Source organism: Oncorhynchus mykiss, chromosome 20 (assembly GCF_013265735.2).
Source record: "Oncorhynchus mykiss isolate Arlee chromosome 20, USDA_OmykA_1.1, whole genome shotgun sequence".
NCBI classification, from domain to species: domain Eukaryota; kingdom Metazoa; phylum Chordata; class Actinopteri; order Salmoniformes; family Salmonidae; genus Oncorhynchus; species Oncorhynchus mykiss.
Window position 1 is genome coordinate 45513830 of NC_048584.1, and position 25985 is coordinate 45539814.

The 25985-nt window shown below is 43.8% G+C and overlaps 1 protein-coding gene across 2 annotated transcripts in view; it reads right to left on the minus strand.

The window, feature by feature from the left end:
- Positions 1-25985, minus strand: part of LOC110499572 (striatin) — a 60287-nt gene that overhangs the window by 13688 nt on the left and 20614 nt on the right. Inside the window, exons 3-9 of one of the 2 annotated variants that reach the window (XM_036956443.1) lie at positions 16475-16548; positions 10632-10710; positions 6427-6567; positions 5682-5829; positions 5221-5380; positions 1630-1740; positions 144-290 (exon numbers count right to left, since the gene is read on the minus strand). In XM_036956443.1, coding sequence (XP_036812338.1) covers positions 144-290; positions 1630-1740; positions 5221-5380; positions 5682-5829; positions 6427-6567; positions 10632-10710; positions 16475-16548 — 860 coding nt within the window. The remainder of the gene's footprint in view (positions 1-143; positions 291-1629; positions 1741-5220; positions 5381-5681; positions 5830-6426; positions 6568-10631; positions 10711-16474; positions 16549-25985) is intronic. The other variant, XM_036956444.1, reaches the window with a different exon arrangement.

Consider the following 25985-nt stretch of genomic DNA (forward strand, 5'->3'; position numbering starts at 1 on the left):
CAATTTTTCTAGCTCTGAGTCTCTACTTTTATCCAATGTAAAAAACACCATTTCAAATTTTGCTACATAAGACCGATGTGAGCCGGTCACATATGGTAGTACAGAGACAGGGACAGAGACGGGGACAAAGACAGGGTCAGTACCTTCATCAGTGTTGTTGTCCTGGTGGTGGTCGTTGAGCCTGGGTGCGTTGGAGCGGGACTGGGAAGTAGAGGAGGGTTCTCTGGGATTCATGTCCTCCTGGTCCCTCAGGTTGGCCAACATGTCCTGGAGCTTAGACCGGTTAGGTCCTGAGGGAGGGCAGACAGGGGACAATATAATGTCGGCACAACAGAGGCTGTGTCCCAAACGGCAGCCCTATGTGCCCTGGTGAAAAGAAGAGCACTAGAAAGGGAACCAGGTGCCATTTGGGATACAAGCAGAGAGAACTTGGCTTGGAAAGGTAGTACCTGTCCCCTCCCCCGAACACACTTCCTGAATACTCACCACACGAACATCAAAAAATGAACAAAATAGAATTTGACAAAAAAAAGTGCAAGAAAGATTTTGGAAAGAAAAGAATGGCGACAGGCTGTAGTGATCAGAGGATGAATCTGGACAGAATAATGTCAAATGGAGAGAGGATAGAGACTGATACTTAAGTAGGAAAATGGGACTGAGCATCGGTCTTGTTTTGTATCATGACATCAACTTAAATAGTCTCGTCTTTCAAGGTTGCAGAGTTGATTCTAAGTGCTGTTTATGCCCAACCGTCACATCTATGAGACTCTAGGAGAAGATGGGAATGTTGAGTGCAATATGATACAATCAGGGTTTGATTCCTTGTCTTCTATAAGACTCTGTGTTGTTGTCTGTTCACACTGCTATGCTTTATCTTGGCCAGGTCGCAGTTGTAAATGAGAACTTGTTCTCAACTAGCCTACCTGGTTAAATAAAGGTGAAATTTAAATAAAATAAAAAAAACTCTACTAGAAGATGGGTGTGTTGAGTGCAATATGATTCCTTGATTCCTTGTCTTCTATAAGACTCTACTAGAAGATGGGTGTGTTGAGTGCAATATGATTCAATCAGGGTTTGATTCCTTGTCTTCTACAATACTCTACTAGAAGATGGGTGTGTTGAGTGCAATATGATTCAATCAGGGTTTGATTCCTTGTCTTCTATGAGACTCTACTAGAAGATGGGAATGTTGAGTGCAATATGATTCAGTCAGGGTTTGATTCCTTGCAGACTAACTCCAATAGAGGTTCTATAGACTGCATTAAGACAGACAATGATAATATACATGGGGAATGATACACTAGCTAGCAGTGAACAAATGGATATCTAAACTAGAGACAGAACAGAATGGAGCATTGAAGGAAATGAAGGAATAACTAAACAGATACACAGACAATGTTTACACAAAGAGTCAGAATATAGAGAGTTGAAGACAGAGATATGGAATTAAGGGAGTTGAATACAGAGTTATGGAATTAAGGGAGTTGAAGACAGAGTTGAAGACAGAGCTATGAAAGAGCAGCCACAGTAAAAGAACAAGATGCTTGTTCTTGATATAAGGCTTTTGTTTATATTTCTTTTACTCTACAGAGAGAGAAGAGGAAGAGGAGGCATCGAGAGAGGACTTACTCTGCCCTACTTTTTTCCCCTTGCGTTCCTTCCTGTACTCCTCTTTGAGTTTGGATATCAGACCCTGGTCCATGTCCCAGGCCCCTGACATGGCAGTCTGCTGCTCCTCCTCTACAGGGGGACAAAACCAGAGCGATAGGAGAGGCTGTCCAGGATCTAGATATGACCAGGAATGAAGCAGCAACCAATTCCTACTGTCCAGGAGGATTTACCCTGGTCTTGGATAGTCCCTCCAGTAACTAGCCACTAAGCCCAGATACTATTTAAATAGTTATAAAGGAGTTGAAAGGGAAGGAGAATACCCCAAGGAGTGTAGACCTTTAGGAGTCACAAGGAGCTCAGAGACCCCCCCCCCCCCACATGGACAAGTCACTGTGGAGACAAACCTTAACCAAAACCACTCTGTCCATCTTTCGATCTTTCTTTTTATAAATCTTTCTTTCTTGCAATCTTTCTAATCCATTTTCCAGGTTTTGGTTAAAATAAAAACTGTATGGTTCACAAAGCATGTGACAAAATGGTCAATTCCTTTCAAAGACCAACATTGAGTCACTGATGTGATCTTCCTGTCTGGGTTGGCGCCCCCCCTTGGGTTGTGCCGTGGAGGAGATCTTTGTGGGCTATACTCGGCCTTGTCTCAGGATGGTAAGTTGGTGGTTGAAGATATCCCTCTAGTGGTGTGGGGGCTGTGCTTTGGCAAAGTGGGTGGGGTTATATCCTTCCTGTTTGGCCCTGTATCATCGGGTATCATCGGATGGGGCCACAGTGTCTCCTGACCCCTCCTGTCTCTGCCTCCAGTATTTATGCTGCAGTAGTTTATGTGTTGGGGGGCTAGGGTCAGTTAGTTATATCTGGAGTACTTCTCCTGTCCTATCCTTTGTCATGTGTGAATTTAAGTGTGCTCTCTCTAATTCTCTCTTTCGGAGGACCTGAGCCCTAGGACCATGCCTCAGGACTACCTGACATGATGACTCCTTGCTGTCCCCAGTCCACCTGGCTGTGCTGCTGCTCCAGTTTCAACTGTTCTGCCAGTGATTATTATTATTTGACCATGCTGGTCATTTATGAACATTTGAACATCTTGACCATGTTTTGTTATAATCTCTACCCGGCACAGCCAGAAGAGGACTGGCCACCCCACATAGCCTGGTTCCTCTCTAGGTTTCTTCCTAGGTTTTGGCCTTTCTAGGGAGTTTTTCCTAGCCACCGTGCTTCTACACCTGCATTGCTTGCTGTTTGGGGTTTTAGGCTGGGTTTCTGTACAACACTTTGAGATACCAGCTGATGTACGAAGGGCTATATAAATACATTTGAACACAGAGGTGGAAAAGACAGGCTACAGAGGGGTAGAGACAGGCTACAGAGGGGTAGAGACAGGCTACAGAGGGGTAGAGACAGGCTACAGAGGGGTAGAGACAGGCTACAGAGGGGTAGAGACAGGCTACAGAGGGGTAGAGACAGGCTACAGAGGGGTAGAGACAGGCTACAGAGGGGTACAGACAGGCTACAGAGGGGTAGAGACAGGCTACAGAGGGGTACAGACAGGCTACAGAGGGGTAGAGACAGGCTACAGAGGGGTAGAGACAGGCTACAGAGGGGTAGAGACAGGCTACAGAGGGGTAGAGACAGGCTACAGAGGGGTACAGACAGGCTACAGAGGGGTAGAGACAGGCTACAGAGGGGTACAGACAGGCTACAGAGGGGTAGAGACAGGCTACAGAGGGGTAGAGACAGGCTACAGAGGGGTAGAGACAAGTAATACGTCTAAAGTAATGAGTTGGTGGATTATGGTGATGGACATCAAATCTCTATCAACAATCTGCAATCTGTTTGAACAAAAAACACCAGAGAAAAATAACAGAAAAATGGCATGAAATGAAACAATCAATTATATAATAGTTAGTGTGTGTAAAATAATGAATATGTGGTATTTAAGGTAGTAAATACAAGTGATCTGCAGTTATTCATTTAAAACACTACAGTCTACCAGGTTGACAGTGACCTGACCACTACAGTCTACCAGGTTGACAGTGACCTGACCACTACAGTCTACCAGGTTGACAGTGACCTGAACACTACAGTCTACCAGGTTGACAGTGACCTGAACACTACAGTCTAGCAGGTTGACAGTGACCTGAACACTACAGTCTACCAGGTTGACAGTGACCTGACCACTACAGTCTACCAGGTTGACAGTGACCTGAACACTACAGTCTACCAGGTTGACAGTGACCTGACCACTACAGTCTACCAGGTTGACAGTGACCTGAACACTACAGTCTACCAGGTTGACAGTGACCTGAACACTACAGTCTAGCAGGTTGACAGTGACCTGAACACTACAGTCTACCAGGTTGACAGTGACCTGAACACTACAGTCTAACAGGGTGTTGGTTGACAGTGACCTGAACACTAGTCTACCAGGGTGTTGGTTGACAGTGACCTGAACACTACAGTCTACCAGGGTGTTGGTTGACAGTGACCTGAACACTAGTCTACCAGGGTGTTGGTTGACAGTGACCTGAACACTACAGTCTACCAGGTTGACAGTGACCTGAACACTACAGTCTACCAGGTTGAAAGTGACCTGAACACTACAGTCTACCAGGTTGACAGTGACCTGACCACTACAGTCTACCAGGTTGACAGTGACCTGACCACTACAGTCTACCAGGTTGACAGTGACCTGACCACTACAGTCTCCCAGGTTGACAGTGACCTGAACACTACAGTCTACCAGGTTGACAGTGACCTGAACACTACAGTCTACCAGGGTGTTGGTTGACAGTGACCTGAACACTACAGTCTACCAGGGTGTTGGTTGACAGTGACCTGAACACTACAGTCTAACAGGGTGTTGGTTGACAGTGACCTGAACACTACAGTCTACCAGGGTGTTGGTTGACAGTGACCTGAACACTACAGTCTACCAGGGTGTTGGTTGACAGTGACCTGAACACTACAGTCTACCAGGGTGTTGGTTGACAGTGACCTGAACACTACAGTCTACCAGGGTGTTGGTTGACAGTGACCTGAACACTACAGTCTACCAGGGTGTTGGTTGACAGTGACCTGAACACTACAGTCTAACAGGGTGTTGGTTGACAGTGACCTGAACACTACAGTCTACCAGGGTGTTGGTTGACAGTGACCTGAACACTACAGTCTACCAGGGTGTTGGTTGACAGTGACCTGAACACTACAGTCTACCAGGGTGTTGGTTGACAGTGACCTGAACACTACAGTCTACCAGGGTGTTGGTTGACAGTGACCTGAACACTACAGTCTACCAGGGTGTTGGTTGACAGTGACCTGAACACTACAGTCTACCAGTGTGTTGGTTGACAGTGACCTGAACACTACAGTCTACCAGGGTGTTGGTTGACAGTGACCTGAACACTACAGTCTACCAGTGTGTTGGTTGACAGTGACCTGAACACTACAGTCTACCAGTGTGTTGGTTGACAGTGACCTGAACACTAGTTTACCAGGGTGTTGGTTGACAGTGACCTGAACACTAGTCTACCAGGGTACTAATATTTTAGTCAGAGGGACAGGTTTTAACCTTGTTTATTTACTTGTGTAACTCACCCCAGTTGGTCCCGTTCCCTGCGCTGCGGGACTCAGGTGATGTGTCCATATCATCTGGACTAGACAGGAAGTCAAAGCCCTTCAGTGCATCCTCAGTGTCTGGGTCCTCACTTGTGTCCATACTGGTGGACAGGGCAGATGATGGCTTCTTCCTCACTATCTAAGGGGCAGAGACAGGGACATTGAGGCATATTGTGACTGCCAGCAGACAGAAATCCATTCTGATATTGTCAGATCAGTTCTGTTAATTGACTGATATTATCATGAACTTCAGAAGGAAAACGATTTAGCTAAGCGTTTGTCTGTGTGTGTCTGATGCATGTCTGTGTGTGTGTGTGATGCATATCTGTGTGTGTGTGTGATGCATGTCTGTGTGTGTGTGTGATGCATATCTGTGTGTGTGTGATGCATGTCTGTGTGTGTGTGATGCATATCTGTGTGTGTGTGTGTGTGCACCTTACCGTCCCTGTAGGTCCTGTCCGTTCCATGATAGTCCTGTCATTCCCTGAACCGTCTTCATCATCATCTTCATCACTGTAGTCAGCTGCAGAGCTTTCTATGAACCTGAAGGCCTCCTGCACAACACTGGACTCAGATTGCTCTGTCTTCCTGCTCACACACACACACACACACACACACACACACACACACACACACACACACACACACACACACACACACACACACACACACACACACACACACACACACACACACACACACACACACACACACACACACACACACACACACACACACACACACACACACACACACACACACACACACACACACACAGTGGTTCACTCTTCCAGAGGCAACACGGACCTAGCTGTCCTAACAATATCAAGGCAGTTTTTTAGGTTGGGGCCAGCCTGATCCACCATCTTGACCTCTCCATCTTACATATCCGTTTCTCTAGGTTGGGGCCATAGAAATAGAATGACTAGAATTCTATTATTGGTCTGAGGTATTTTCTCCCTTCTAGTAATGCTATCATTGGCACCATCCTGTGGGGGCACCATCCTGCGGGGGCACCATCCTGCGGGGGCACCATCCTGCGGGGGCACCATCCTGCGGGGGCACCATCCTGCGGGGGCACCATCCTGCGGGGGCACCATCCTGCGGGGGCACCATCCTGCGGGGGTACCATCCTGCGGGGGCACCATCCTGTGTGTGTATTGACAGTGAGGTGTGTTAACTTACCCTCCTCTGGTGCGGGTGTCTGTTCCGTTGGCCGTCCTCTCCACAGGGCCCCCTCCGTCTCCGGCCAGACACAGCAGGGTTTGTACCCTGCGAGACTTCACATCCAGGATGGTGTCTGCGTAACCCACCTCCTGGAGATACCTGGACAAATTAGACAGGCTGTGTGAGTGTTTTTTAGTCCCAGGAGGAGCTTGTCCCTACGCCTCCCACTACTGTCAGTTGAGTCAGACTGCGGGGAGAGAAAGATGCACACAACATGACACAGGAGAGGAGACAGAGCCTTCGGGTCTGGTGAAGATCTCCTTTAAATCAGGACATATATATTTATATTATAGATTTATATTTCCTCCAATCAAACCTGCTGACAGAGAGAAAGACAGACAACCAGCATCATTAGACTGGTGTCCTCTAACACATAACCATCTCAGCTGTGTTGAAGACAGACAACCAGCATCATTACACTGGTGTCCTCTAACACATAACCATCTCAGCTGTGTTGAAGACAGACAACCAGCATCATTAGACTGGTGTCCTCTAACACATAACCATCTCAGCTGTGTTGAAGACAGACAACCAGCATCATTAGACTGGTGTCCTCTAACACATAACCATCTCAGCTGTGTTGAAGACAGACAACCAGCATCATTAGACTGGTGTCCTCTAACACATAACCATCTCAGCTGTGTTGAAGACAGACAACCAGCATCATTACACTGGTGTCCTCTAACGCATAACCATCTCAGCTGTGTTGAAGACAGACAACCAGCATCATTAGACTGGTGTCCTCTAACACATAACCATCTCAGCTGTGTTGAAGACAGACAACCAGCATCATTAGACTGGTGTCCTCTAACACATAACCATCTCAGCTGTGTTGAAGACAGACAACCAGCATCATTAGACTGGTGTCCTCTAACACATAACCATCTCAGCTGTGTTGAAGACAGACAACCAGCATCATTAGACTGGTGTCCTCTAACACATAACCATCTCAGCTGTGTTGAAGACAGACAACCAGCATCATTACACTGGTGTCCTCTAACGCATAACCATCTCAGCTGTGTTGAAGACAGACAACCAGCATCATTAGACTGGTGTCCTCTAACACATAACCATCTCAGCTGTGTTGAAGACAGACAACCAGCATCATTAGACTGGTGTCCTCTAACACATAACCATCTCAGCTGTGTTGAAGACAGACAACCAGCATCATTAGACTGGTGTCCTCTAACACATAACCATCTCAGCTGTGTTGAAGACAGACAACCAGCATCATTAGACTGGTGTCCTCTAACACATAACCATCTCAGCTGTGTTGAAGACAGACAACCAGCATCATTAGACTGGTGTCCTCTAACACATAACCATCTCAGCTGTGTTGAAGACAGACAACCAGCATCATTAGACTGGTGTCCTCTAACACATAACCATCTCAGCTGTGTTGAAGACAGCTAGTAAACTGGCACTCTGTAATGAGTTACTACAATAACAACAGTGTATGTCTGTCTGTCTGTCTGTCTGTCTGTCTGTCTGTCTGTCTGTCTGTCTGCTAGTCAAATCAAAATATACTGCTGAATACAACAGGTGTAGTAGACCTTACAGTGAAATGCTGAATACAAGAGGTGTAGTAGACCTCACAGTGAAATGCTGAATACAACAAGTGTAGTAGACCTTACAGTGAAATGCTGAATACAACAGGTGTAGTAGACCTTACAGTGAAATGCTGAATACAACAGGTGTAGTAGACCTTACAGTGAAATGCTGAATACAACAGGTGTAGTAGACCTTACAGTGAAATGCTGAATACAACAGGTGTAGTAGACCTTACAGTGAAATGCTGAATACAACAGGTGTAGTAGACCTTACAGTGAAATGCTGAATACAACAGGTGTAGTAGACCTTACAGTGAAATGCTGAATACAACAGGTGTAGTAGACCTCACAGTGAAATGCTGAATACAACAGGTGTAGTAGACCTGACAGTGAAATGCTGAATACAACAGGTGTAGTAGACCTCACAGTGAAATGCTGAATACAACAGGTGTAGTAGACCTGACAGTGAAATGCTGAATACAACAGGTGTAGTAGACCTTACAGTGAAATGCTGAATACAACAGGTGTAGTAGACCTCACAGTGAAATGCTGAATACAACAGGTGTAGTAGACCTGACAGTGAAATGCTGAATACAACAGGTGTAGTAGACCTCACAGTGAAATGCTGAATACAACAGGTGTAGTAGACCTTACAGTGAAAGGCTGAATACAACAGGTGTAGTAGACCTTACAGTGAAATGCTGAATACAACAGGTGTAGTAGACCTTACAGTGAAATGCTGAATACAACAGGTGTAGTAGACCTCACAGTGAAATGCTGAATACAACAGGTGTAGTAGACCTTACAGTGAAATGCTGAATACAACAGGTGTAGTAGACCTTACAGTGAAATGATGAATACAACAGGTGTAGTAGACCTTACAGTGAAATGCTGAATACAACAGGTGTAGTAGACCTCACAGTGAAATGCTGAATACAACAGGTGTAGTAGACCTTACAGTGAAATGCTGAATACAACAGGTGTAGTAGACCTTACAGTGAAATGATGAATACAACAGTGCAGTTTAAAAAAAATATGGATAAGAGATAAAAGTAACAAGTAATTAAAGAGCAGTAGTAAAAAAATAACAATATAAACAGGGGGTACCGGTACAGAGTCAATGTGCAGAGGTACTGGTTAGTTGAGGTCATATGTACATGAAGATAGAGTTATTTGTGTGACTCTGCATAGATAACAACAGAGAATAGCAGTGGTGTGGAGAGAGGAGGGGGGCAATGCAAATAGTCTGGGTAGCCATTTGGTTAGATGTTCAGGAGTCTTATGGCTTGGGGGTAGAAGCTGTTTAGAAACCTTTTGGACCTAGACTTGGCACTCCGGTACCGCTTGCCCTGCAAAGGCAGAAAGAACAGTCTATGATTAGGGTGGCTGGAGTCTTTGACAATTTTTAGGGCCTTCCTCTGACACCGCCTGGAATAGAGGTCCTGGATGGCAGGAAGCTTGGCCCCAGTGATGTACTGGGTCGTACGCACTACGCTCTGTAGTGCCTTGCGGTCGGATGCCGAGCGGTTGCCATACCAGGTAGTGATGCAACCCGTTAGGATGCTCTCGATGGTGCAGCTGTAGAACCTTTTGAGGATCTAAGGACCCATGCCAAATCTTTTCAGTCTCCTGAGGGGGAATTGGTTTTGTCGTAACCTCTTCATGAGTGTCTTGGTGTGTTTGGACCATGTTAGTTTGTTGGTGATGTGGACACTAAGGAACTTGAAATGCTCAACCTGCTCCACTACAGCCCTTGAGAAGGGGGGCGTGCTCGGCCCTCCTTTTTCTGTAGACCACAATCATCTCCTTTGTCTTGATCATGTTGAGGGAGAGGTTGTTGTCCTGGCACCACACGGCCAGGTCTCTGACCTCCTCCCTATAGGCTGTCTCGCTGTTGTGTCATCGGCAAATTTAATGATGGTGTTGGAGTCGTGCAGTCATGAGTGAACAGGTAGTACAGGAGGGGGCTGAGCACGCACCCCTGAGGGGCCCCTGTGTTGAGGATCAGCATGGCGGATGTGTTGTTACCTACCCTTACCACCTGGGGGCAGCCCGTAAGGAAGTCCAGGATCCAGTTGCAGAGGGAGGTGTTTAGTCCCAGGGTCTTTAGCTTAGTGATGAGTTTTGTGGGCACTATGGTGTTGAACGCTGAGCTGTTGTCAATGAATAGCATTCTAACATAGGTGTTCCTTTTGTCCAGGTGGGAAAGGGCAGTGTGGAGCGCAAAAGAGACAGCATCATCTGTGGATCTGTTGGGGCAGTATGCAAATTGGAGTGGGCCTAGGGTTTCTGGGATAATGGTGTTGATGTGAGCTATGACCAGCCTTTCAACGCACTTCATGGCTACAGACGTGAGTGCTACGGGTCGGTAGTCATTTAGGCAGGTTATCTTGATGTTCTTGGGCAAAGGGACTATGGTGGTCTGCTTGTTGGTATTAAAGACTCGGACAGGGAGAGGTTGGAAATGTCAGTGAAGACACTTGCTAGTTGGTCAGCGCATGCTTAGAGTACAAGTCTTGGTAATCCGTCTGGCCCTGCAGTCTTATGAATGTTGACCTGATGAATGATGACCTTGTTTCCAGGGTTAGTGGTATGGTATAGTAAGTAACTCACTGTCTGAGGAGCTGACGGCCTTGTTTCCAGGACAACTGGTTGTTCAAGGACCCAGGAGTCTCATTCTCAATCACCTCGTCTGTGGACAGAGAAACACAGAGAAACATGCTGAGCAACTATCACATAAACATCAACCACAACACAACATCACACAGTGACAGAAACATCAACCCCAACACAACATCACACAGTGACAGAAACATCAACCCCAATATCACACAGTGACAGAAACATCAACCACAGCATCACACAGTGACAGAAACATCAACCCCAACATCACACAGTGACATAAACATCAACCACAACATCACACAGTGACAGAAACATCAACCCCAACATCACACAGTGAGAGAGAAACATCAACCACAACATCACACAGTGAGAGAGAAACATCAACCACAACATCACACAGTGAGAGAGAAACATCAACCACAACATCACACAGTGACAGAAACATCAACCACAACATCACACAGTGACAGAAACATCAACCACAACATCACACAGTGAGAGAGAAACATCAACCACAACATCACACAGTGACAGAAACATCAACCACAACATCACACAGTGACAGAAACATCAACCACAACATCACACAGTGACAGAAACATCAACCACAACATCACACAGTGACAGAAACATCAACCCCAACATCACACAGTGACAGAAACATCAACCACAACATCACACAGTGACAGAAACATCAACCACAACATCACACAGTGACAGAAACATCAACCCCAACATCACACAGTGAGAGAGAAACATCAACCACAACATCACACAGTGACAGAAACATCAACCACAACATCACACAGTGACAGAAACATCAACCACAACATCACACAGTGACAGAAACATCAACCACAACATCACACAGTGACAGAAACATCAACCACAACATCACACAGTGAGAGAGAAACATCAACCACAACATCACACAGTGACAGAAACATCAACCACAACATCACACAGTGACAGAAACATCAACCACAACATCACACAGTGAGAGAGAAACATCAACCCCAACATCACACAGTGAGAGAGAAACATCAACCACAACATCACACAGTGAGAGAAACATCAACCACAACATCACACAGTGACAGAAACATCAACCACAACATCACACAGTGAGAGAAACATCAACCACAACATCACACAGTGACAGAAACATCAACCCCAACATCACAAAGTGAGAGAGAAACATCAACCACAACATCACACAGTGAGAGAGAAACATCAACCACAACACAACTCCACTGTACATCGTGGTCTTATTCTTCTTAGAAGCCTGTTTCATCTATGGCTTCTTATCATGAGTTCATTAGAGCCGTTCCATGGGTATAGACATTCAAGTAGAAGCCAGAGAGACTTCTCCATGTAGGAGAACTTCCATTAAGGCCCAGCACTAAGGTGTTAGCGGCAGTGTTAAGGTGTTAGCGGGCGGCGCTAAGGTGTTAGCGGCAGTGTTAAGGTGTTAGCGGGTGGCGCTAAGGTGTTAGCGGTAGCACTAAGGTGTTAGCGGGCAGCACTAAGGTGTTAGCGGGCAGCACTAAGGTGTTAGCGGGCAGCACTAAGGTGTTAGCGGGCAGCACTAAGGTGTTAGCGGCAGCACTAAGGTTTTAGCGGCAGCACTAAGGACCGCTACTTCTTTAACAGGCATTCTCTCTTTACTGTGTTGCCACCATGCTCGATGCTAGGTACAAGGACCGCTACTTCTTTAACAGGCATTCTCTCTTTACTGTGTCGCCACCATGCTCGATGTTAGGTACAAGGACCGCTACTTCTTTAACAGGCATTCTCTCTGAGCCTCTTTACTGTGTCACCACCATGCTCGATGCTAGGTACAAGGACCGCTACTTCTTTAACAGGCATTCTCTCTTTACTGTGTCACCACCATGCTCGATGCTAGGTACAAGGACCGCTACTTCTTTAACAGGCATTCTCTCTTTACTGTGTCACCACCATGCTCGATGCTAGGTACAAGGACCGCTACTTCTTTAACAGGCATTCTCTCTTTAATGTGTCTCCACCATGCTCGATGCTAGGTACAAGGACCACTACTTCTTTAACAGGCATTCTCTCTTTACTGTGTCTCCACCATGCTCGATGCTAGGTACAAGGACCACTACTTCTTTAACAGGCATTCTCTCTTTACTGTGTCTCCACCATGCTCGATGCTAGGTACAAGGACCGCTACTTCTTTAACAGGCATTCTCTCTTTACTGTGTTGCCACCATGCTCGATGCTAGGTACAAGGACCGCTACTTCTTTAACAGGCATTCTCTCTTTACTGTGTCTCCACCATGTTCGATGCTAGGTACAAGGACCGCTACTTCTTTAACAGGCATTCTCTCTGAGCCTCTTTACTGTGTCACCACCATGCTCGATGCTAGGTACAAGGACCGCTACTTCTTTAACAGGCATTCTCTCTGAGCCTCTTTACTGTGTCTCCACCATGCTCGATGTTAGGTACAAGGACTGCTACTTCTTTAACAGGCATTCTCTCTTTACTGTGTCGCCACCATGCTCGATGCTAGGTACAAGGACCACTACTTCTTTAACAGGCATTCTCTCTTTACTGTGTCTCCACCATGCTAGATGCTAGGTACAAGGACTGCTACTTCTTGAACAGGCATTCTATCTGAGCCTCTTTACTGTGTCACCACCATGCTCGATGCTAGGTACAAGGACCACTACTTCTTTAACAGGCATTCTCTCTTTACTGTGTCGCCACCCTGCTCCATGCTAGGTACAAGGACCGCTACTTCTTTAACAGGCATTCTATCTGAGCCTCTTTACTGTGTCGCCACCATGCTCGATGCTAGGTACAAGGACCGCTACTTCTTTAACAGACATTCTCTCTTTACTGTGTTGCCACCATGCTCGATGTTAGGTACAAGGACCGCTACTTCTTTAACAGGCATTCTCTCTGAGCCTCTTTACTGTGTCACCACCATGCTCGATGTTAGGTACAAGGACCACTACTTCTTTAACAGGCATTCTCTCTAAGCCTCTTTACTGTGTCACCACCATGCTGGATGCTAGGTACAAGGACCGCTACTTCTTTAACAGGCATTCTCTCTTTACTGTGTCACCACCATGCTCCATGCTAGGTACAATGACCGCTACTTCTTTAACAGGCATTCTCTCTGAGCCTCTTTACTGTGTCACCACCATGCTGGATGCTAGGTACAAGGACCGCTACTTCTTTAACAGACATTCTCTCTTTACTGTGTCACCACCATGCTCGATGTTAGGTACAAGGACCGCTACTTCTTTAACAGGCATTCTCTCTTTACTGTGTCTCCACCATGCTCGATGCTAGGTATAAGGACCGCTACTTCTTTAACAGGCATTCTATCTGAGCCTCTTTACTGGGTCGCCACCATGCTCGATGTTAGGTACAAGGACCTCTACTTCTTTAACAGGCATTCTCTCTTTACTGTGTCACCACCATGCTCGATGTTAGGTACAAGGACCGCTACTTCTTTAACAGGCATTCTCTCTTTACTGTGTTGCCACCATGCTCGATGCTAGGTACAAGGACCGCTACTTCTTTAACAGGCATTCTCTCTTTACTGTGTCGCCACCATGTTCGATGCTAGGTACAAGGACCGCTACTTCTTTAACAGGCATTCTCTCTAAGCCTCTTTACTGTGTCACCACCATGCTCGATGTTAGGTACAAGGACCACTACTTCTTTAACAGGCATTCTCTCTGAGCCTCTTTACTGTGTCTCCACCATGCTCGATGCTAGGTACAAGGACCGCTACTTCTTTAACAGGCATTCTCTCTTTACTGTGTCGCCACCATGCTAGATGTTAGGTACAAGGACCGCTACTTCTTTAACAGGCATTCTCTCTTTACTGTGTTGCCACCATGCTCGATGCTAGGTACAAGGACCGCTACTTCTTTAACAGGCATTCTCTCTTTACTGTGTTGCCACCATGCTAGATGCTAGGTACAAGGACCGCTACTTCTTTAACAGGCATTCTCTCTGAGCCTCTTTACTGTGTCGTCACCATGCTCGATGCTAGGTACAAGACCCGCTACTTCTTTAACAGGCATTCTCTCTGAGCCTCTTTACTGTGTTGCCACCATGCTCGATGCTAGGTACAAGGACCACTACTTCTTTAACAGACATTCTCTCTTTACTGTGTCACCACCATGCTCGATGCTAGGTACAAGGACCACTACTTCTTTAATAGGCATTCTCTCTTTACTGTGTCACCACCATGCTCGATGTTAGGTACAAGGACTGCTACTTCTTTAACAGGCATTCTCTCTGAGCCTCTTTACTGTGTCACCACCATGCTCGATGTTAGGTACAAGGACCACTACTTCTTTAACAGGCATTCTCTCTGAGCCTCTTTACTCAACTGGACAATAAGGAAACGGACACAGTGACGGTGCGTACCGAGGAAGAGAGGCCACGGACAGACATGGCTGGACAAGATGGAAACGGACACAGTGACAGTGTGCACCAAGGAAGAGAGGCCACGGACAGACATGGCTGGACAAGAAGGAAACGGACACAGTGACAGTGAAGAGGAAGAGAGGCCACGGACAGACATGGCTGGACAAGATGGAAACGGACACAGTGACAGTGCGTACCGAGGAAGAGAGGCCACGGACAGACATGGCTGGACAAGATGGAAACGGACACAGTGACAGTGCAGAGGAAGAGAGGCCACGGACAGACATGGCTGGACAAGATGGAAACGGACACAGTGACAGTGAAGAGGAAGAGAGACCACGGACAGACATGGATGGACAAGATGGAAACGGACACAGTGACAGTGCAGAGGAAGAGAGGACACGGACAGAGAGCTGAAACATCACTGTTTGACATGTATGATGAAATCCTGGTTGAGAACGAAACGACTGAACAACAAAACAGCACAGCAAGTAAGTGAAAGAATTTTTTTTTGATGATGTTTCACTGGTAATGGGGACATACGTAAATGGAAACAAAATAACTTTTTGGTCAGTGTGGTGTGAGTGTGTAACCTTTATGTAACAAGTCAGTTAAGAACAAATTCTTATTTACAATGACGGCCTACCCCGGACGACGTTGGGCCAATTGTGTGCCGCCCTATGGGACTCCCAATCACGGCCGGATGTGATACAGCCTGGTTTCAAACCAGGGACTGTAGTGACGCCTCTTGCACTGAGATGCAGTGCCTTAGACCGCTGCGTGCATGTGTGTGTGTGTGTTAACTATACTAGAATGCTTAACAGGCCGCAACATTTTTTTATAAATCGATATTGGTTTAATTTTGTCAAGGAAAATATCGGATATCGGTATCGGCCAAAAATGTAATATCGGTGCATCCCTACTTGGTAATTTAGGAGAGAGGGGAGAGGAGAAGAGAGAGACGTGCCTAATTTAGGCACATGAACACGCACACCACGACACACACACCCCGACACACACACACCCCGACACACACACACCCCGACACACACACACCCCGACACACACACACCCCGACACCTCTCCGGTTCATCAACACTTCCAGAGAGCTGATGCTTTGAACAGACAGAACAGGCTGTATCTTATGAATAAAGATGATGAATGATGAGGAGGACACATCCCTAAAGACAGGAGGGAATCAGAACATGGAGACCAATAGGACACATCCCTAAAGACAGGAGGGAATCAGAACATGGAGACCATCAGAGAGAGTGTTGGTACACATACATGGTGAAACTATTGGATAAGACATGTGTAAAAGTCTACACAGCCAGACAGGATTCAGGTATGTGAATGCTGCATTCTCTAGGATTTAGTACCGCCATAGAAGAAGAGGGTCGTGTGTAAGTTGTCCTACCGTAGTCATAGCTGGGAGGTTTCACGTCTCCTTGGTTCAACTCCGTTCCATATTTTAACTTGTGGTACTTGGACCTGGAAGAGAAAGCAGAAACAACTGTTCAAAGATGCTGATGATTAAGATCGACAGAGAAACATTGTCCGCACTTCAATCAGTATAATAACTTGGGATCACAGTTCCTGTTAACTAGTCAGCGAATTCCTGTTAACTAGCCAGAACATTCCTGTTAACTAGCCAGAACATTCCTGTTAACTAGCCAGTTCATTCCTGTTAACTAGCCAGAACATTCCTGTTAACTAGCCAGTTAATTCCTGTTAACTAACCAGAATATTCCTGTTAACTAACCAGAAAATTCCTGTTAACTAGCCAGAATATTCCTGTTAACTAACCAGAATATTCCTGTTAACTAACCAGAATATTCCTGTTAACTAGCCAGAATATTCCTGTTAACTAACCAGAACATTCCTGTTAACTAACCACAGCATTCCTGTTAACTAGCCAGTGCATTCCTGTTAACTAACCAGAGCATTCCTGTTAACTAGCCAGTGCATTCCTGTTAACTAGCCAGAACATTCCTGTTAACTAGCCAGAACATTCCTGTTAACTAGCCAGTGCATTCCTGATAACTAGCAAAAACATTCCTGTTAACTAGCCAGGACATTCCTGTTAACTAGCCAGAACATTCCTGTTAACTAACCAGAATATTCCTGTTAACTAGCCAGAATATTCCTGTTAACTAACCAGAGCATTCCTGTTAACTAACCAGAGCATTCCTGTTAACTAACCAGAACATTCCTGTTAACTAACCAGAACATTCCTGTTAACTAGCCAGAATATTCCTGTTAACTAGCCAGAACATTCCTGTTAACTAACCAGAACATTCCTGTTAACTAACCAGAGCATTCCTGTTAACTAACCAGAACATTCCTGTTAACTAACCACAACATTCCTGTTAACTTGCCACCGCATTCCTGTTAACTAACCAGAACATTCCTGTTAACTAACCAGAACATTCCTGTTAACTAACCAGAACATCCCTGTTAACTAACCAGAATATTCCTGTTAACTAACCAGAATATTCCTGTTAACTAACCAGAACCTTCCTGTTAACTAACCAGAATATTCCTGATAGATATTCCTGACAGATAGTCCTTACTGCTATTAGAAACACATTGAATAACAGATAGTCCTTACTGCTATTAGCCCATAGAAACACATTGAATAATAGATAGTCCTTACTGCTATTAGCCCATAGAAACACATTGAATAACAGATAGTCCTTACTGCTATTAGAAACACATTGAATAACAGATAGTCCTTACTGCTATTAGCCCATAGAAACATATTGAATAACAGATAGTCCTTACTGCTATTAGCCCATAGAAACACATTGAATAACAGATAGTCCTTACTGCTATTAGCCCATAGAAACACATTGAATAACAGATAGTCCTTACTGCTATTAGCCAATAGAAACACATTGAATAACAGATAGTCCTTACTGCTATTAGCCAATAGAAACACATTGTATAACAGATAGTCCTTAGTGCTATTATCCCATAGAAACACATTGAATAACAGATAGTCCTTACTGCTATTAGAAACACATTGAATAACAGATAGTCCTTACTGCTATTATCCCATAGAAACACATTGAATAACAGATAGTCCTTACTGCTATTAGCCAATAGAAACACATTGAATAACAGATAGTCCTTACTGCTATTAGCCCATAGAAACACATTGAATAACAGATAGTCCTTACTGCTATTAGCCAATAGAAACACATTGTATAACAGATAGTCCTTAGTGCTATTATCCCATAGAAACACATTGAATAACAGATAGTCCTTACTGCTATTATCCCATAGAAACACATTGAATAACAGATAGTCCTTAGTGCTATTATCCCATAGAAACACATTGAATAACAGATAGTCCTTACTGCTATTATCCCATAGAAACACATTGAATAACAGATAGTCCTTAGTGCTATTATCCCATAGAAACACATTGAATAACAGATAGTCCTTACTGCTATTAGAAACACATTGAATAACAGATAGTCCTTACTGCTATTAGCCCATAGAAACACATTGAATAACAGATAGTCCTTACTGCTATTAGCCAATAGAAACACATTGAATAACAGATAGTCCTTACTGCTATTAGCCCATAGAAACACATTGAATAACAGATAGTCCTTACTGCTATTAGCCCATAGAAACACATTGAATAACAGATAGTCCTTACTGCTATTAGCCAATAGAAACACATTGAATAACAGATAGTCCTTACTGCTATTAGCCCATAGAAACACATTGAATAACAGATAGTCCTTACTGCTAATAGCCCATAGAAACACATTGAATAACAGATAGTCCTTACTGCTATTAGCCCATAGAAACACATTGAATAACAGATAGTCCTTACTGCTATTAGCCCATAGAAACACATTGAATAACAGATAGTCCTTAGTGCTATTATCCCATAGAAACACATTGAATAACAGATAGTCCTTACTGCTATTAGCCCATAGAAACACATTGAATAACAGATAGTCCTTACTGCTATTAGCCCATAGAAACACATTGAATAACAGATAGTCCTTACTGCTATTAGCCCATAGAAACACATTGAATAACAGATAGTCCTTACTGCTATTAGCCCATAGAAACACATTGAATAACAGATAGTCCTTACTGCTATTAGCCCATAGAAACACATTGAATAACAGATAGTCCTTACTGCTATTAGAAACACATTGAATAACAGATAGTCCTTACTGCTATTAGCCCATAGAAACACATTGAATAACAGATAGTCCTTACTGCTATTAGCCAATAGAAACACATTGAATAACAGATAGTCCTTACTGCTATTAGAAACACATTGAATAACAGATCTGCAGCAGGCTGCCTGTATTTATTCATCATCATCATCTTCATCATCATCATTAAGGATCTGCAGCAGGCTGCCTGTATTTATTAATCATCTTCAAGGATCTGCTGCAGGCTACCTGTATTTATTCATCATCATCATTAAGGATCTGCAGCAGGCTACCTGTATTTATTTATCATCATCAAGGATCTGCAGCAGGCTGCCTGTATTTATTAATCATCATCAAGGATCTGCAGCAGGCTACCTGTATTTATTCATCATCATCATTAAGGATCTGCAGCAGGCTGCCTGTATTTATTCATCATCATTAAGGATCTGCAGCAGGCTGCCTGTATTTATTCATCATCATCATCAAGGATCTGCAGCAGGCTGCCTGTATTTATTCATCATCATCATTAAGGATCTGCAGCAGGCTGCCTGTATTTATTCATCATCATTAAGGATCTGCAGCAGGCTGCCTGTATTTATTCATCATCATCATCAAGGATCTGCAGCAGGCTGCCTGTATTTATTCATCATCATCATTAAGGATCTGCAGCAGGCTGCCTGTATTTATTTATCATTATTAAGGATCTGCAGCAGGCTACCTGTATTTATTCATCATCATCATCATTAAGGATCTGCTGCAGGCTGCCTGTATTTATTCATCATCATCATCATCAAGGATCTGCAGCAGGCTGCCTGTATTTATTTATCATTATTAAGGATCTGCAGCAGGCTACCTGTATTTATTCATCATCATCATCATCATCAAGGATCTGCTGCAGGCTGCCTGTATTTATTCATCATCATCATCATCAAGGATCTGCAGCAGGCTGCCTGTATTTATTCATCATCATCATCATCAAGGATCTGCAGCAGGTTGCCTGTATTTATTCATCATCATCATCATCATCATCTTCATCATCAAGGATCTGCAGCACGCTGCCTGTGTTTATTCATCATCATCATCATCATCATCATCATCATCAAGGATCTGCAGCAGGCTGCCTGTATTTATTCATCATCATCATCATCATCTTCATCATCAAGGATCTGCAGCACGCTGCCTGTGTTTATTCATCATCATCATCTTCATAATCATCATTAAGGATCTGCAGCAGGCTGCCTGTATTTATTCATCATCATTAAGGATCTGCAGCAGGCTGCCTGTATTTATTCATCATCATTAAGGATCTGCAGCAGGCTGCCTGTATTTATTCATCATAATCATTAAGGATCTGCAGCAGGCTGCCTGTATTTATTCATCATCATCATTAAGGATCTGCTGCAGGCTGCCTGTATTTATTCATTATAATCATCATCATCAAGGATCTGCTGCAGACTGCCTGTATTTATTCATCATCATCATTAAGGACCTGCTGCAGGCTGCCTGTATTTATTCATCATCATCATTAAGGATCAGCTGCAGGCTGCCTGTATTTATTCATCATCATCATTAAGGACCTGCAGCAGGCTGCCTGTATTTATTAATCATCATCAAGGATCTGCAGCAGGCTGCCTGTATTTATTCATCATCATCATCAAGGATCTGTTGCAGGCTGCCTGTATTTATTAATCATCATCAAGGATCTGCTGCAGGTTGCCTGTATTTATTCATCATCATCATCATCATCATCATCATTCATCATCATCATCACCTTCATCATCAAGGATCTGCAGCAGGCTGCCTGTATTTATTCATCATCATCATTAAGGATCTGCAGCAGGTTGCCTGTATTTATTCATCATCATCATCATCATCATTCATCATCATCATCACCTTCATCATTAAGGATCTGCAGCAGGCTGCCTGTATTTATTCATCATCATCTTCATCATCAAGGATCTGCAGCAGGCTGCCTGTATTTATTCATCATCATCATCATCATCTTCATAATCATCATTAAGGATCTGCTGCAGGCTGCCTGTATTTATTCATCATCATTAAGGATCTGCAGCAGGTTGCCTGTATTTATTCATCATCATCATCATCATCATCAGCTCCAGTTTCAACTGTTCTGCCTTATTATTATTCGACCATGCTGATCATTTATGAACATTTGAACATCTTGGCCATGTTCTGTTATAATCTCCACCCGGCACAGCCAGAAGAGGACTGGCCATCCCACATATGCTCTCTCTAATTCTCTCTTTCTTTCTCTCTCTCGGAGGACCTGAGCCCTAGGACCATGCCCCAGGAATACCTGACATGATGACTCCTTGCTGTCCCCAGTCCACCTGACTGTGCTGCTGCTCCAGTTTCAACTATTCTGCCTTATTATTATTCGACCATGCTGGTCATTTATGAACATTTGAACATCTTGACCATGTTTTGTTATAATCTCCACCCGGCACAGCCAGAAGAGGACTGGCCACCCCACATAGCCTGGCTCCTCTCTAGGTTTCTTCCTAGGTTTTGGCCTTTCTAGGGAGTTTTTCCTAGCCACCGTGCTTCTTCACCTGCATTGCTTGCTGTTTGGGGTTTTAGGCTGGGTTTCTGTACAGCACTTTGAGATATCAGCTGATGTACGAAGGGCTATATAAATAAATTTGATTTGATTTGATTTGATCATCATCATCATCATCATTCATCATCATCATCACCTTCATCATTAAGGATCTGCAGCAGGTTGCCTGTATTTATTCATCATCATTAAGGATCTGCAGCAGGCTGCCTGTATTTATTCATCATCATCATCTTCATAATCATCATTAAGGATCTGCAGCAGGCTGCCTGTATTTATTCATCATCATTAAGGATCTGCAGCAGGCTGCCTGTATTTATTCATCATCATCATCATCATCATTCATCATCATCATCACCTTCATCATCAAGGATCTGCAGCAGGCTGCCTGTTTTTATTCATCATCATCATCATCATCTTCATAATCATCATTAAGGATCTGCAGCAGGCTGCCTGTATTTATTCATCATCATCATCATCATCATCTTCATAATCATCATTAAGGATCTGCAGCAGGTTGCCTGTATTTATTCATCATCATCATCATCTTCATCATCAAGGATCTGCAGCAGGCTGTCTGTATTTATTCATCATCATCATCATCATCTTCATAATCATCATTAAGGATCTGCTGCAGGCTGCCTGTATTTATTCATCATCATCATTAAGGATCTGCAGCTGGATGCCTGTATTTATTCATCATCATCATTAAGGATCTGCAGCTGGATGCCTGTATTTATTCATCATCATCATTAAGGATCTGCTGCAGGCTGCCTGTATTTATTCATCATCATCATCATCATCGTCATCATCATCATCAAGGATCTGCTGCAGGCTGCCTGTATTTATTCATCATCATCAAGGATCAGCTGCAGGCTGCCTGTATTTATTCATCATCATCAAGGATCAGCTGCAGGCTGCCTGTATTTATTCATCATCATCATCATCATCATCTTCATCATCATAATCAAGGATCTGCAGCAGGCTGCCTGTATTTATTCATCATCATCATCTTCATCATCATAATCAAGGATCTGCAGCAGGCTGCCTGTATTTATTCATCATCATCATCATCATCTTCATCATCATAATCAAGGATCTGCTGCAGGCTGCCTGTATGTATTCATCATCATCATCATCATCATCATCATCTTCATCATCATAATCAAGGATCTACTGCAGGCTGCCTGTATTTATTCATCATCATCAAGGATCTGCAGCAGGCTGCCTGTATTTATTCATCATCATCATCATCATCATCATCATCATCATCATCATCATAATCAAGGATCTACTGCAGGCTGCCTGTATTTATTCATCATCATCATCATCATCTTCATCATCATCATCAAGGATCTGCAGCAGGCTGCCTGTATTTATTCATCATCATCAAGGATCTGCTGCAGGCAGCCGGTATTTATTCATCATCATCATCATTAAGGATCTGCAGCAGGCTGCCTGTATTTATTCATCATCATCATTAAGGATTTGCAGCAGTTTGCCTGTATTTATTCATCATCATCAAGGATCTGCAGCAGGCTACCTGTATTTATTCATAATCATCATCATCAAGGATCTGCTGCAGGCTGCCTGTATTTATTCATCATCATCAAGGATCTGCTGCAGGCTGCCTGTATTTATTCATCATCATCAAGGATCTGCTGCAGGCTGCCTGTATTTATTCATCATCATCAAGGATCTGCTGCAGGCTGCCTGTATTTATTCATCATCATCATCATCAAGGATCTGCAGCAGGCTGCCTGTATTTATTCATCATCATCATCATCATCAAGGATCTGCAGCAGGCTGCCTGTATTTATTCATCATCATCATTAAGGATCTGCAGCAGGCTGCCTGTATTTATTCATCATCATCATCAAGGATTTGCAGCAGGCTGCCTGTATTTATTCATCATCATCATCAAGGATCTGCAGCAGGCTGCCTGTATTTATTCATCATCATCAAGGATCTGCTGCAGGCTGCCTGTATTTATTCATCATCATCATTAAGGATCTGCAGCAGGCTGCCTGTATTTATTCATCATCATCATCAAGGATCTGCTGCAGGCTGCCTGTATTTATTCATCATCATCATCAAGGATCTGCAGCAGGCTACCTGTATTTATTCATCATCATCATCATCAAGGATCTGCTGCAGGCTGCCTGTATTTATTCATCATCATCATCAAGGATCTGCAGCAGGCTACCTGTATTTATTCATCATCATCATCATCAAGGATCTGCTGCAGGCTGCCTGTATTTATTCATCATCATCATCAAGGATCTGCAGCAGGCTACCTGTATTTATTCATCATCATCATCATCAAGGATCTGCAGCAGGCTGCCTGTATTTATTCATCATCATCATTAAGGATCTGCAGCAGGCTGCCTGTATTTATTCATCATCATCATTAAAGATCTGCAGCAGGCTGCCTGTATTTATTCATAATCATCATCAAGGATCTGCTGCAGGCTGCCGGTATTTATTCATCATCATCATCAAGGATCTGCTGCAGGCTGCCTGTATTTATTCATCATCATCAAGGATCAGCTGTAGGCTGCCTGTATTTATTCAACATCATCATCATCATCATTAAGGATCTGCTGCAGGCTGCCTGTATTTATTCATCATCATCATCATCAAGGATCTGCTGCAGGCTGACTGTATTTATTCATCATCATCAAGGATCTGCTGTAGGCTGCCTGTATTTATTCAACATCATCATCATCATCATTAAGGATCTGCTGCAGGCTGCCTGTATTTATTCATCATCATCATCATCAAGGATCTGCTGCAGGCTGACTGTATTTATTCATCATCATCATCATCATCATCAAGGATCTGCAGCAGGCTACCTGTATTTATTCATAATCATCATCATCAAGGATCTGCTGCAGGCTGCCTGTATTTATTCATCATCATCAAGGATCTGCTGCAGGCTGCCTGTATTTATTCATCATCATCAAGGATCTGCTGCAGGCTGCCTGTATTTATTCATCATCATCAAGGATCTGCTGCAGGCTGCCTGTATTTATTCATCATCATCATCATCAAGGATCTGCAGCAGGCTGCCTGTATTTATTCATCATCATCATCATCATCAAGGATCTGCAGCAGGCTGCCTGTATTTATTCATCATCATCATTAAGGATCTGCAGCAGGCTGCCTGTATTTATTCATCATCATCATCAAGGATTTGCAGCAGGCTGCCTGTATTTATTCATCATCATCATCAAGGATCTGCAGCAGGCTGCCTGTATTTATTCATCATCATCAAGGATCTGCTGCAGGCTGCCTGTATTTATTCATCATCATCATTAAGGATCTGCAGCAGGCTGCCTGTATTTATTCATCATCATCATCAAGGATCTGCTGCAGGCTGCCTGTATTTATTCATCATCATCATCAAGGATCTGCAGCAGGCTACCTGTATTTATTCATCATCATCATCATCAAGGATCTGCTGCAGGCTGCCTGTATTTATTCATCATCATCATCAAGGATCTGCAGCAGGCTACCTGTATTTATTCATCATCATCATCATCAAGGATCTGCTGCAGGCTGCCTGTATTTATTCATCATCATCATCAAGGATCTGCAGCAGGCTACCTGTATTTATTCATCATCATCATCATCAAGGATCTGCAGCAGGCTGCCTGTATTTATTCATCATCATCATTAAGGATCTGCAGCAGGCTGCCTGTATTTATTCATCATCATCATTAAAGATCTGCAGCAGGCTGCCTGTATTTATTCATAATCATCATCAAGGATCTGCTGCAGGCTGCCGGTATTTATTCATCATCATCATCAAGGATCTGCTGCAGGCTGCCTGTATTTATTCATCATCATCAAGGATCAGCTGTAGGCTGCCTGTATTTATTCAACATCATCATCATCATCATTAAGGATCTGCTGCAGGCTGCCTGTATTTATTCATCATCATCATCATCAAGGATCTGCTGCAGGCTGACTGTATTTATTCATCATCATCAAGGATCTGCTGTAGGCTGCCTGTATTTATTCAACATCATCATCATCATCATTAAGGATCTGCTGCAGGCTGCCTGTATTTATTCATCATCATCATCATCAAGGATCTGCTGCAGGCTGACTGTATTTATTCATCATCATCATCATCATCATCAAGGATCTGCAGCAGG